Consider the following 14841-nt stretch of genomic DNA (forward strand, 5'->3'; position numbering starts at 1 on the left):
TCTACCAGATTTGTGGCTGTTGACAATTGGGAGCAATTGTCTCCAAGTTGGTTCTCCGTAATTCAAGTTCCTGATTTATCTCTATTACTCTGATTCCTGATTTGTCTCTGTCTCTGCCACTGGCTGTACAGATAGACGAGAATCACTCCTAAAAAATTGGCTGTACAGACTCCTGTGATTGTATTAGTTTCCTTATTCTAGGCCTAAACTATAGGATCTGAAGTGTATACAGCGGCTATTTATGTCGAACAGGTATGAGTAAAAATAATGAATTGAAGCCTTTCATAAAACTTCCTTGTTTTTGACTTGGTATCGGAGCCAGAGTTCTTCACCTCTGTGCCTGAATTCTCATATACCCCTCGCATCATGACTAAGGATCAACCTGAATCATCTTTTGTACCAGTCATTCATGTTCAATCAGAAAACCCCAGTTTCACCACCAATATCATCCTTACCGAAGTTAATTATGATGTCTGGTCCCAAATCATGGAAATGCAGATCGCAGGGCATGAGAAGCTTGAATACCTCACAGGTAAAACACCTATTCCGCAGGTTACTGATGCTGCCTATGCAAAATGGTATGCTGAAAATCAAAAGGTCAAAGGATGGTTGCTGACTTCTATGTCACCGGAGATTATGAAGCGTTATCTTAGACTGTCTACTGCACGTGAAATCTGGACTGCTCTTGCTAAAGCTTTCTATGATGGATCAGATGAATCGCAACTCTTTGCACTGAATCAACGGGCATTCTCCACCAAACAGGTTGGTCATTCTCTTTCCACCTATTATGGTGATCTAGTAGAAATCTTCCAAGAACTAGATCATCGTGATAGGATTGTCATGAAGGATCCCGAAGATGTTGTCGCCTATAAAAAATCAATTGAGAGACTGCGGGTACATGTCATCTTGAATGGACTAGATGCAGACTTTGAACAAATTCAAGGTGAGATTCTCAGGAAAGACCCTGCACTTGATCTTGAAGCAACTTATGCATATGTTCGCTGTGATGTCGTTCGCCGAGCTGCACTTCAAGGTGAACCTGAACACTCTGAATCTGCTGCTATGGTGGCTCGTCGGGGCAAGCCTTACCAATCGCAAAAAACAGATCGCACTTCTGGTCCGCCGAATCACACAACTGACCAAAATCGGTCATCTGGATCACAAAATCGTAGCTATGAAATAGGAGCTGCAAAATCAGAACATGTATGTACTCACTATGGAGAAACCGGGCATACAAAGTCACGTTGCTATGAAATAATTGGATATCCAGAATGGTGGTATCCTGCCAATGCACCTCGCAAGTGAAATTCAAATTCAAATCATCATGCTTCTGTTGCTGTGGCTGAGCCCTCCACCAACACCTATACTACTGAGGAAGCCTCTTCTTTCATTGCTACTGCTGGGAATGTTGGTAAGTCTCTTCATACCTCTATCCCTATTAGTCATAGTGAATGGATAATTGATTCAGGTGCCACATATCACATGACCTTTGACGGTAAACATATTTAGTCCATGAAATCCTCAGATCATCATATAGTGTCCACAGCCAATGGTACTCCCTCTCCCGTGGTTGGAGAAGTTTCAGTTCCTCTTACCCAAAATTTGAATTTGGAGTCTGTTCTAGTTGTTCCTTCTCTTAATCATAACTTATTGTCTGTTGCTCAAATAACCCTCACTTTGAACTTTATTGTGATATTTTGGCCTAACCTTTGTGTTTTTAAGGACATTCAGACTCGAAAGACAATTGGTTATGGTACTAGGAGAGGAAAGCTCTACTATCTTGATCTACTGTTGGCAAGCTCCAATCAGTTGGCTCAAGTTTTCTCAGCTAATAAGTCTGACACACATCAGCATTCAGAAGTTTGGTTATGGCACAGGCGTTTTGGCCATGTATCTTTTGGATATTTACCGAAGCTGTTTCCAAAGCTCTTTTCTCAATTAAATGTTTCAGATTTTAAGTGTGACATTTGTGAACTGGCTAAAAGTCACCATGTACCATTTCCCATTAGTATGCATAAAATTCCTGCACCTTTTATGGTTATTCACTCTAATGTCTGGGGACCTGCAAAAACTTCTTTGAGTGGAGCATGTTGGTTTGTTTCTTTTATTGATGCTCATACTCGCATGACTTGGGTTTGTTTAATGAAATCAAAGAATGAAGTTAGTTCCCTGTTTCGGTAATTTCACAAAATAATAGCCACCCAATATAAATCAAATATTCAGGTCCTTCATACTGATAATGGTGGAGAGTTTGTTAATCAAGACTTGAAACAATACCTGAATTTACATGGCATTGTTCGTCAGACGACTTGCCCTTACTCCCCTCAACAAAATGGGATAGCAGAACGGAAAAATCGTCACCTTCTTGAAGTTGTTCGTGCTTCCTTATTTGGGGCTCATATGCATGTTAGTTATTGGGGAGAAGCCATTGCGGACGCAGCTTATCTCATTAACCGTGTCCCCTCTAGTTCACTACAATTTCAGAGCCCCTTTGATGTTCTCCATAATACTGTGAGTGCCCCTACCATACCGAATCTATCCCCTAAAGTTTTTGGGTGTGTAGCTTTTGTGCACCTTCACAAACCCTTGAGAAATAAGTTGGAACCCCATGCCCTTCGATGTGTCTTTGTTGGCTATGCCTTGCATCAAAAAGGGTATCGGTGTTATCACCCCCCTTCTTGTAAAATTCATGTTACTCGTGATGTGGTCTTTCATGAAGATGATATGTATTATTCTGCCTCTGCGTCTCCAATTCAGGGGGAGAACAAAGATGAAATGGAGACTTTGCATCGATCTTTGGACCTTGATCTTATAAGTGGAGATAATTTGGACACTAGGGGTGAATGTGACCATTTGGAAACAAGTAATGGTGATGTTGTAACTCACAGAGATGATTGTCCAGACGGGCAGCAAGTTATGGAGAATGAGGTTCCAAATCAAATGGAAGTGGAAGTGTCGTCTATGTCTTCCTCCTCTCACGATGTACCACCAAACCAATTGTCTTCTCCAGCCGATTCCATGCCCGAGTCTCAGGTAAACTCTGAATTTGAACCTCAATTAAAAAAATTACCAGATTGAGTCACAAGAGGGAAACCCAAAGTTAACTATGAACCTGTTCTCAACTCCAAATCTAAGTATCCCATAAGCAATTATGTATCCTACCATAGACTGTCAAATGAGAGTAAGGCATTTGTGAATCAATTATCTGTTGTAGCTATTCCTAACAGTGTGCATGTGTAGCTTTTGTTCACCTTCACAAACCCTTGAGAAATAAGATGGAACCTCGTGCCCTTCACTGCGTCTTTGTTGCCTATGCCTTGCATCAAAAAGGGTGTCAGTGTTATCACCCCCCTTCTCGTAAAATTCATGTTACTGATGATGTGGTCTTTCATGAAGATGATATGTATTATTTTGCCTCTGCATCTCCACTTCAGGGGGAGAACAGAGATGAAATGGAGACTTTGCATCGCTCTTTGGACCTTGATCTTATAAGTGGAGATAATTTGGACACTAGGGGTGAATGTGACCATTTGGAAACAAGTAATGGTGATGTTGTAACTCACAGAGGTGATTGTCCAGATGGGCAGCAAGTTATGGAGAATGAGGTTCCGGATCAAATAGAAGTGGAAGTGTCGTCTGTGTCTTCCTCCTCTCACGATATACCACCAAAACAATTGTCTTCTCTAGCTAATTCCATGCCTGAGTCTCAGGTAAACTCTGAATCTGAACCTCAATTAAAAAAATTACCAGATCGAGTCACAAGAGGGAAACCCAAAGTTAACTATGAACCTGTCAACCTCAACATGCTTAGTTCGATCATGTTGAATTGGATTATGAGCAATATCACATGTTGCCTTGTTATCACAGTATAACTTCATAGGACTAACTTACTTCATATGTAAATCCTGCAACAGATTTCTAATCCACAACAATTCACATATTTCCTTAGCCATTCCTCTGTATTCGGCCTCAGCACTGGATCTAGCAACTACCTCTTGTTTTTTACTTCGCCAAGTAACCAGATTTCCTCCTACAAAAGTAAAGTAGCCTGATGTAGAACGTCTATCCTCAATTGACCCAGCCCAATCAGCATCTGTATAACCTTTAACATCCAAGCTATCACCTTTTGTGAATAAAATTCCCTTTCCTAGAGATGACTTCAAATAGAGTAAGATCCGGATGACAGCATTCATATGTTCTCCCCAAGTGAAGAACATATGAATGCTGTCATCCAGATCTACTTGGACTTTGCAAACCACTATTGAAGAAAAGAATGAAAATAAAAAAATACTAACACTAATGTTCAATAGAATAACCATTACAATAGACTTAAAGAGATTCCTTATCACAGGTGTACAATATTACTGGTGTTCTGCAGTGTTTATTGATTGAAAAGCTTATATTTGAAAGTGTTTTTAGATTCAGTCATCATAAAATATACGCACATGTTCCTACCTACTTACAGCTTACTTTGATTAAGTCGTTCTTAAATATATGCACATGTTCCTACCAGCTTCATCTTTCTTTTAAATTTTACATGTATTCATGGATATACACTTGGCCTTCATTAATGTCAATTAAGAGGGAATTTGAAACAAGCTTTCTAGCAATTAAGGGCTTGGGTGTTATAAAGAACAATCTTGAAAAATAGATTTACAATGGAAAAACCTCAAATCAACTATTTCGATCAAAGCATTAACAATGGCTTAACATGTACTTACACTGAAAACAGTTACAAAATCAAAATTTTGACATTTCATATGGTTATCTTCAGAATAATTCGACATCCATACATTTAAAATAAGGACATCTATATATTTTTATGAATAAGAATATTTTCTCTTTCGGAGAAGGACAAAATTGGATTGTTATGCTTGTCCATCACTTCAGCTTTATTTTCGTCTTGTTATTCAATATGTCTTTGTCTGCTTTATATAACTTTTTGTCTAGGTCGATTTGTACCTCACCTACTTTATCTTTATCAATCCTTAGAAAATAAAAAGCAAAATCTTTATTTTCTTAATTTCTTGCATGGTTGCAATTAATCAACAACGTTAATTGTTGTTGATGGTTTCCTTTCCTATTTCATATTTGATGTAGGGGAGAGGTTTTTATTGTTGTGCAAGGACCAGTAATTGCAACCATCTATGGTGCTTCTCCTGATCTCCTCCTGCATCAATCCGACCACAGTCATTCCCAATCTGGCAGTTTCTCTTTTTCATTTATCGAGTCTTGGTAGCTATGCCAGCTCTTAGGAAGACCGAGGAGAGCAAGACTCACCATGTCATCAACGGCTGGCGTGATTCCTACACTTCCAAGCTCATCCCTGCAGGTGGTGAGCTTGTTCAGATATGTAGAGATCGTGCCGCCCGTTTCACACTTGATTTTCCGAAGCTTGTCTTTCAGCGCCAGCATCCTCTGATCATTGTTGTTCTGATATAGATCCTTCAATGTTTTCCACATTGAAAACGGTGTCTCATTCCCATGGAGATTCGAGACAATGTGGTCTCGAACTCCCTCCAAAAGAATCCTCCTCGCTCTAGCCACACATTTCTTCCATTCCGCCAATTCTTGGGCATTAGCTGCTGTTGACTTGGGGACTTCTTGATCAATGAAGTCCTTCAAACTGTTGTCCTCTAATATCGCTTCCATGCGATCCTTCCAGGCTATATAATTCGAGCTGCCATCCAGGGCATACTCGAGTCTCAAACCGTTGAACGCCATTGGTGAAATTTGAGATGTGATAAGAATTCGATTTCTATAATCAGGAACTTCAAACTTCGAACTTTGAACTTCTTTGTATACTGTTCTCTGCTTTGACCACCTTTGCTCTGATACCATGTAAAATTTCCCATTGTAGATCAACAGATAATGCGATATACTAAAGCAAAATACTTGAACTACTTCTATAAACAAACTTGCGGAAGCTTAATCGATTTTGAGCAAGATCAAATAGAACGCATATAACAGAGAATAAGAAATCATTTACACATGAACACAGAAGAATACTCTCGGGAAAGCCTCAACTAAAAACTCTGATCTCTATATTATCATTCAAGTGGAAATATCTCTGGATTACACAAAGCTTTAGTTCACAAGCTATCAAGCTCTCAGTACAATCCCTCACTGCTGCTCATAGATAGAATAGACAACACATATGCCTTCCTTCAGTCCTCCAAGCCTCCTATTTCCTTGCGCAGTTTCTCCTGGGTCCTCAAGTTGCCACCTGTGTGTAATTACTTCACACACTGCTCACTAACCTCTGAAATAACGGCGCAATCCTGAAGGAGATAATTTTTTCTGCATGGATGAGTTTCCTATATAGGAAAATTCCTCCAACTAATAGTACATTGTTCCTTCCTATGATCTCAACTGGGTTTCTGACTGAACTAACATGCATGAGTTATTTATGAGAGAACATTTAGTTATCTGAAGTACACTATTTACATGCATGCATGCATTAACTAACTGAATTCACAATCAGTTCCACAAACTGTTGGAACTAATCTAACTAGACTTAACTCAGTTAACTGAGCTAACTAATTACAACTCAAAGTACAACTCATCCTGATCTCCTTAATTAAGGGATAACTTCCTCAATCAAAGGGATAACTGTTGCATGTCTTCACATAGATTTCATGTTTGATTTTCTCCAACTAATTAACTCAAGATGAATTAATTAATTATTTTTCAAATAGCTGTTAAGATCAAATTCGAATTTTAATTCTCAATTTTAGTTCAGGAACTAACTAAAATTGGAATGTATCCCATAATGCTATTTATAGCAATACTATTTTTAGCATTTCTATTTTATTATTCCTTGTTGCTATTTCCAATACTGGTACCTCAGATGCTATTTATATCATTTCGATTTTTAGCATTTCTTGTTGATATTTTCAACAAATAACTCATTTCATATGACAATTGACATTTTTTAATTAATGAATGTAATTAAAAGGAGAAAACTACATAACTATTTGTAGATAAATCTTAGCCTTTGATTTGTGTATACTATTAAGAATATTCTAAAATATTTTATGGAGGTTAAATCCCTACCATCTAAATAATAATTATTCATAATTAAATTAAAGTTTTGGAAGCCCTATTCAAAAATAGATATGCATGTGCATATAAATATTTTGTGGATATATACTTACCATCCTTCTATAAATAAATTTAAATTCTAGAAACCTATTCTGAAATAGATGTCTATTGAGGTAATAATTGATTTAATTTTATAATCTATGGAATACATATGTACTATTAATTTGATTTTAATTAATTACTAAAAAATTAAGATATGATAGTTATGAATAGTTTATTAGTTAAAATCTAATGTAAATGAAACCAGAGGAAACAATTATATTGATATTGAGTATTACAAATATGGTAGAAGTGTATAGTATAACAAAATGTAAAAGAAAAAATAAAAGAAATTCAAAGTTTAACTTGTTAAACAAATTGCTCTCCAATAGATTTGGCATGAAAAAAAAAGTTTGCAATACGTTTTATATCTTATAAATATATTACCTTCGTAGTGGACTACACATAGTTTATTTTTCCAAAAACACATTGTTATTGTTGTGCAATACAAGCAGGTAAACAAGTTTGAAATACATTTTATATGTCATTTTATCCTTCCAAACACACATAATTATTGTTTTGCATAACTATCTAAACTATTTATTAATGATTTAAGAGAAATTTAAAGTTTGATTTAAAGTTTACACAACTCGTTATATCTACCGTGGATTTTTCTCAAATTCCAATTCCGTATTTGATGACACAATAGCATTTTGTCACGTGACAAAGATTGGCTTTATTAGTCCCTGCAAAGAAGGGACTTTAGCAATTAATTTGTCCATTGACAACTATTAGTTTAACATGGACCGTTGCAATTTATAATATTTAACTTTGAAAAATAAATATTTTTCATTATGTGAGAGAGAGATTAGACAATAACTTGAAAGTTTTATTGTAGCATTTGCATAATATTTTTCATTATGTGAGAGAGAGATTAGACAATAACTTGAAAGTTTTATTGTAGCATTTGCATAATATAATGTCATGTGCATAATTGCCAAACATATTTTATCCCACAATTTCTACATGTTTTCCATTATAATTTAAGCAAATATTTGCATAGATTTTTTTATAAGAATAAGATGTAAATAAATATACATACCAAGAGTTACTTCCCATGATTATTTATGTAAATGTGTAGACATACTAATTTATTAGTTCCTACCAAAGAGTGGTTATAGAATTTGATTTGTCTATTGAATATTGTTAATTTAGCATTGAACAATACAAGTTATAATATTTTATGCAATTTTTTCTAGAGCATAATTTCTAAATTGAATGGTAAACACTAACTTGCACTATTGTTTTAAATGAATGGTTAATTTTCCATTCAATATATTTATATATAATTAAAATTTTAACTATAATCAAAATGTAACCTCTACCTCTTGAATGTTCCTTTCCCCTATTTCGAAATATGGCTAGTTAGTATTTAAATATTTATTATCTATTTTCAATTAAAACATACATAATAAGATACTAAATATCTATATATAAAATACAAAATTTTATCAATATCAACTAATGCCAGGGTTAACAATTTGTTACAAGGTGAAATTAGTCTAAAATACAATATGTAATATTGTTTCTATCTCATCTTATTGATAATAATAATAAAATTATATTATTTCTGAAAAAATATTATTTATAAAATTATTTATTTCTAAGTTATAAATTATTATTATTATTAATATTTGTTTAATTATTTAATTATTTAATTAGATGAAAATGATATATTATATAAATGTAATCATAATTTCTAAAAATTGAATCTATAGTTAGATATTTTCTAGTTATGTTCATAGGGATGTCTATTTTAGAATAGAGCTTTTAAAATTTTAATTTAATTATCAATAATTATTAGGTGGATGGTAGGGATTTAACTTCCATGAAATATTGTAAAATATTTTTAATAGAATACAAAAATCAAAGGTTGAGATTAATTTTCAAAATACTTATATCATTCTTGTTTTTTTTAATTGAATTGATTAATTTAAAAAAGAAAAGTCATATGAACAAGTCCCGTATGAAATTAGTGAGGGCTTTTTGGCCATGTGATATTGATAAACCATAAGATTGACTCATGGTATTGTAACAAAGTTTATTTAATATTAAAAATTCCCATGGTAATGTGAAGGTAAATCTCCATTGATAAGAATATTGTTCTATGTATTTTCAAATGTATATATGTTTAATGTATGTATTAATTTTTTTATAATAAATAAACATACTAGTAAATTAAAATTCCCCATGTGGATGGTCGATGAGAGGTCTTGTCTGCATTTAACACAATGTTGCCAATTCTTCACAAGTGGCATTCATGTGCCATCAACTCTCACAACCCGACTGCAAGTATGCCACTTCATGTCTGTCTAGATCGCTTGCTCCGCATCTACTCTATGATTTCCCTGTACCTTGTCCTCATGCCTCATTTAACTCGAAGGCTCCTTCCTCGGTGCTAGAGAATTCTCTGGATTTTTAACATTTCCTTGCCGCATTCCTCGCCCGACATTTTACATTTTCTAGAAGTGACATTCGTATTCTTCCTTCCATTCTCATGACCCTTCCCTGAAGAAGCACTGCCATTCTCCCATCCATTCTCATGACCCTTCCCTGAAGAAGCACTGCCATTCTCCCGGTTTCCTTGGATTTCCTCGCTTCACTCTCCCGTCTGCAATAATGGTTCTCGAGTGTGGTAGAAATAGGTAAGGCAGTAGTGGTCATGGTCATGGGCATCCCCTTCACACAACTGGATTTGATGAGAAATTTGATCTTTTCGACCCCGATATCCCTGCAAGCATTTGAAACATTGTTGCCTCTTTGGAAGCTGACGAATGAAGGTGTCTTGGCTATGGGAATTGGACCTTAAGAAATTTGTTGGCCACGCAGAAGGTTGTAGGTGCCAATGCCCAGGTAGGCAGCCTTCGCCAATCTCTGCATCATTTGTCCGTATTCTTTACGATTTCCCTCCCTCCTATTCCACTCTCCCCATCCTCCTCCAGTTCTCAGGACGACACTGGCTCCCACTCCTTCACTCCTTCATCTCACTGCCCTTCCCTCAGGATCAACGACATGCAGTTACAAGACAAGGCAGGTCGAGAAGCCGAGAAGGATCAGGCATAGAAATAATTAAGCTCGTATGGTTGTCTCATAGTGGAGGAGCAGCCAGAAGAGCAAACAGATAACTTGAAGAACAACAAGGCACCAGAGGTCACCTCGTACTCCAAAGGCAGGCAAGTGGCCTAACTTTCCATCCATGTCTTTCTTATTAGCTTTATGAACAACTCTCAGGCTAAACATCCTAGGCATTTTTTAATTTTGGTCACTAGTTTCTTATGTTACTCTCTCTGGCACTGTCCATGGAAAAAGTTTTTTTTTTCCTCATGCTGTCATGTAGGGACCTTCTGGTTTCCCCTTGGTGGACAGTTGGTCCCATTTCAGTTACTATAGTCATTTTTATGACTCTGTAATTTATGTATATCATTTTTGTTAATATAAAGTTCCCTACTGGCTTACAAAATAATAATAATAATAATTTAAAATAATTTTTTTCCTGAGGTCTGTGGTAAAATATTTTTTTATTAATAATTTTTTTTTACATATTTCTTGAATTTCCTACAATATTAATTACGACTACATAGAAACTCCTTGAAGATTTAATATTTCAAGGATGACATTCGCATGACTTTCATTGAGTTAACTAATTGTTCACCTTCTTCTTCGATCAATGCCTTATTTATCTTGCAACCTTGTTTTTTCCCATTCCATTCTTAGGCAAAGACAATTAGTCATGGGTCATCTAGATCCATATCTTCTAGTAGATATTTCCCTTCATCTTCTTTCGAATGGGAGCTAATCATTTCCTATTGTGTTGGATTTTACTAGTGCTCTTCAAAACACTTTTGCATGGGAGGGTTATGGGATTTTTCTTTTGTTTATTGCATGCTTGATTGAAAGTTGACTTGCTTTGGAGACTTCTTTCAATAGGATAGAATCTTGAACCTATTTCCAGGTCTAGGGATTTGATCAAGATTTGAGGTACCATCAGAACTCAAATTTCTTCTTCTTTGGAGTGCATTTCCTGAATCATCTTTCTCTTTCTAAGAAGGGTGTGATTCAGACAATTCCTTGGGTTTCATAGAAAAATCCTTAGTAATATGCCCATATTCATGACAATCTATACATCTAAAGGGGACATGTTCATAATCTAGAGATTGTTTCCAAATACTATCTTGATAATAAATATGTATAGAATCTGGAAGAGGTCAAGAGACATTCATGTAAACACAGATACGAGCATATGATGTATACCTCCCTCTCTTAATATCCTCCAATACTTTGAAAAGTTTTTGATGGCACTGTCGATACTTTCAAGGGTTTCCTCCTCCCAATATTCCTTGGGAAGAGAAAAGAGACAAACCCACATCGAGGTAGCAAGGAAATCTTCCTTCCCTGAGTTATATTGCTCCTTCTAAAATCGCATGAAGTGCCCGACATTGTTGAAAAATGCAACTCTCCTTCAAAAATCGTTGATTTGTCTTCCAAACTAGAGAAAATGACTATGAAGAAACCTTTACCCCTAGCTCAAATTCTACTTGACATTGGAGTTCCATTTGTTTCATATCCACCCAATTAGAAACCTTCAAAGGGCCATAATCCAATAAATTTGCATATTAAAGTGTGATCTTGCGTATATTGGATATATTCTCCGACTTTGCTAGATTTAACCTCATATTTTGGATCTTTCGATTTCTAACTTGCCACGATGCACCCATAGAAAGTTTATTGTGAAACCAAAAACCCCACTTCACCAACTGCGCTATGAAAAAGATGTTGAATACTAATAGATCCAAAATCATTATAAACTCCCGAAACAATCGAACTAAAGATTCATTTTTAAATTGTCCTGTTCCAACTTGTCATCTACCTACCAGATTTGTAGTAAGGTCACACCTTTAAACTTTGAATTTTCTCAAGCAAGTCTATAACTTCGACAACGAAAGACTCTTATTTCGTGAGTCTATTCATTTGTGTGTCACAATAAACATATCTATTAAATGAAAAAGTAAATTAACCCATCAGAAAATAATACCGGAGCAAGGACAAAATTCTTGCTTTACCTTTTTCAAATGCTCTTCATAATCATGAATGTTAAAATTTATATCGTTATTCTACAACTTTCAATTTGATAGCTTCCCTGTCATGTGCCCTGCAACAAATGGAGAAAAAGGATTCATATACATAAATCCTGTATCATATAATCTGCAGTGGAAATTGTAAAAGTAAGCTTTTACTGTGCAACTTAAAAAAGCTCAAAACCCAATTATATAAAATTTCTACCTTGCAGTTGCATGATAAATGAACGAAATGCAATTTTAGCACGTTGACATTTGATAAATTGTTTCCCAGCAAGAGAAACATTGCAAAAGTTAGGGAAGGGAATAGTGATTAAAGCAATAAAAAAAGTGGTGGTCAGAAGCTAACTAAACTTGGCTAGGTATTAAGTAAAATGATAAAATAAAAAGCTATTGACTTACCAAGATAGACATATTTCCCACAATCCATATCAGAAAAAATGCCTATTATTAACGTATGTCATTATATTAGTGTATATATTAATGTATGTCATTATAGTAATGTATAAAAGTTGGAATCAACAAGATAGTTTTCGCATCATGTCCGATGAATGGCTCATTTCGACCCTCTATTATTTATTTTTATGTTAGCAATAGAAATGTCACTGTTTATTCCACCAAGCAGAGAAATAGAATAATCTGACCAGCATAAAGTTATAAACATTCACTGTTTATTCCACCAAGAAACAGAATAAGAAACAGAATAATCTGACAAGGATAAAGTTATAAACATTCTTTACACTTGAGGAAACCATTAAAAGAACAGCTTCATTTTCATACATATAGTGTTTTAAATAAACGGAGCAACAATTTTCATACTGGTCTTGTGAGAGAGTTGATTGCAGTATCTCTTCCATCATAGTGTTTTGCGTCCTCTCATTTTGTGGAATGCTCCAACACTCACCACTTTAAAAGAAAGTTAAATATAAAGTCACCTGCAAATGAAAATAGCAAACAGAAAATTCATTCAGAATTAAATATTATTTGTGGTATTCAAATTCACCTGTATAACAAGCAATCCATATGGATGGGTGGACTGTGTACAGTGGCAAAACTTTGGGCAAAAAATGAGATAAATAAATTCAATTTTGTTTTGTCGAGTGCATTCCATTCAATATACTTTTGTATAGCATGGTTCCCATTTTGATGACGAACGCAGTGCATGACATGGCCATCAACCTCAACAACCAGATTTTGTTGTTGGTCTGCAACAACCACAAGAGAATCATTTTGAAGCATTTAATTGTTGTTAATAAAGGATAAGAAAGCAGTATTTTTAATTCTCTACAATTATATATTTCGATCAAAGCAGTATTCTTTTTAATTCTCTACTTGGACTTTGCAAACCACTATTCAAGAAAAGAATGAAAATAAAAAAATATTAACACTAATGTTCAATAGAATAACCATTACAATTGGACTTTGCAAACCACTATTCAAGAAAAGAATGAAAAAAAAATAAAAAAAATACTAACACTAATGTTCAATAGAATATCCATTACAATAGACTTAAAGAGATTCCTTATCACATGTGTATAATATTACTGGTGTTCTGGAGCGTTTATTGATTGAAAAGCTTATATTTGATATTGTTTTTAGATTCGGAGTTGTCTATAATGCGACTTTTTGAAGATTTTGGTGACGGAATCCGGCGAAGAAATTGAGGTCAAATCTTGATTTCTTGCAGTTAAAATGGTTTTTTAACTGCATATTTGGATTCAGCACCCTGAAAAACCCCTGGGACGCTTTCATTGTGCAGAAACTAGCTATCAAACTTGCGATTCCAATAATTCTTGCCGGATTTCGACCGGAAAAATCCGCCGGAAAGGCTTTCAAAAAGTCGCGTTATAGACAACTCCTTTAGATTCAGTCATCATAAAATATACGAACATGTTCCTACTTACAGCTTTACTTTGATTAAGTCATCCTTAAATATATGCACATGTTCCTACCGGCTTCATCTTTCTCTTAAATTTTACATGTATTCATGGATATACACTTGGCCTTCATTAATGTCAATTAAGAGAGAATTTGAAACAAGCTTTCTAGAAATTAAGGGCTTGGGTGTTATAAAGAACAATCTTGAAAAATAGATTTACAATGGAAAAACCAATTATTTCGATCAAAGCGACAACAATGGCTTAACATATGTACTTACACTGAAAACAGTTACAAAATCAAAATTTTGACATTGCATATGGTTATCTTCCGAATAATTCGACATCCATACATTTAAAATAAGGACATCTATATATTTTTAAGAATAGGAATATTTTCTCGTTCGGAGAAAGACAAAATTGGATTGTTACGCTCCTCCATCACTTCAGCTTTATTTTGGTTTTGTTATTCAATATGTCTTTGTCGGCTTTATATAACTCTTTTTCTACCTCACCTATTTTTTTTGTTTTTTTGGTAAATCTCTAGAAAATAAAAAGCAACATCTTTATTTTCTTAATTTCTTGTATGGTTGCAATTAATTAACAACTTTAATGGTTGTTGATGGTTTTGGTTTTTTTATTTCATATTTTGATGTAGGGGAGGGGCTTTTATTGTTGTGCACAGATCAATAGTTGTTATAGTACTGGTCCCACACACCCATCAAAACATCACAAAAAAACATTCA

General features: G+C 34.8%; 1 protein-coding gene across 1 annotated transcript; it reads left to right on the forward strand.

The window, feature by feature from the left end:
* Positions 1-486: 486 nt before the first annotated feature.
* Positions 487-1305, forward strand: LOC149158172 (uncharacterized). Its single transcript, XM_089433905.1, has one exon. The coding sequence runs from the start codon at positions 487-489 to the stop codon at positions 1303-1305; it is 819 nt and encodes a 272-aa protein (XP_089290031.1).
* Positions 1306-14841: the final 13536 nt, after the last annotated feature.

This window comes from Pinus tabuliformis, chromosome 5_2, assembly GCF_031772625.1.
Source record: "Pinus tabuliformis cultivar Carrire ecotype Pingquan chromosome 5_2, CPIR1, whole genome shotgun sequence".
NCBI lineage: Eukaryota > Viridiplantae > Streptophyta > Pinopsida > Pinales > Pinaceae > Pinus > Pinus tabuliformis.

What these genes read in the sequence shown, in the direction of transcription:
- LOC149158172 (XM_089433905.1), top strand. Translation starts at nt 487, where the DNA reads ATGGAAATGCAGATCGCAGGGCATGAGAAGCTTGAATACCTCACAGGT.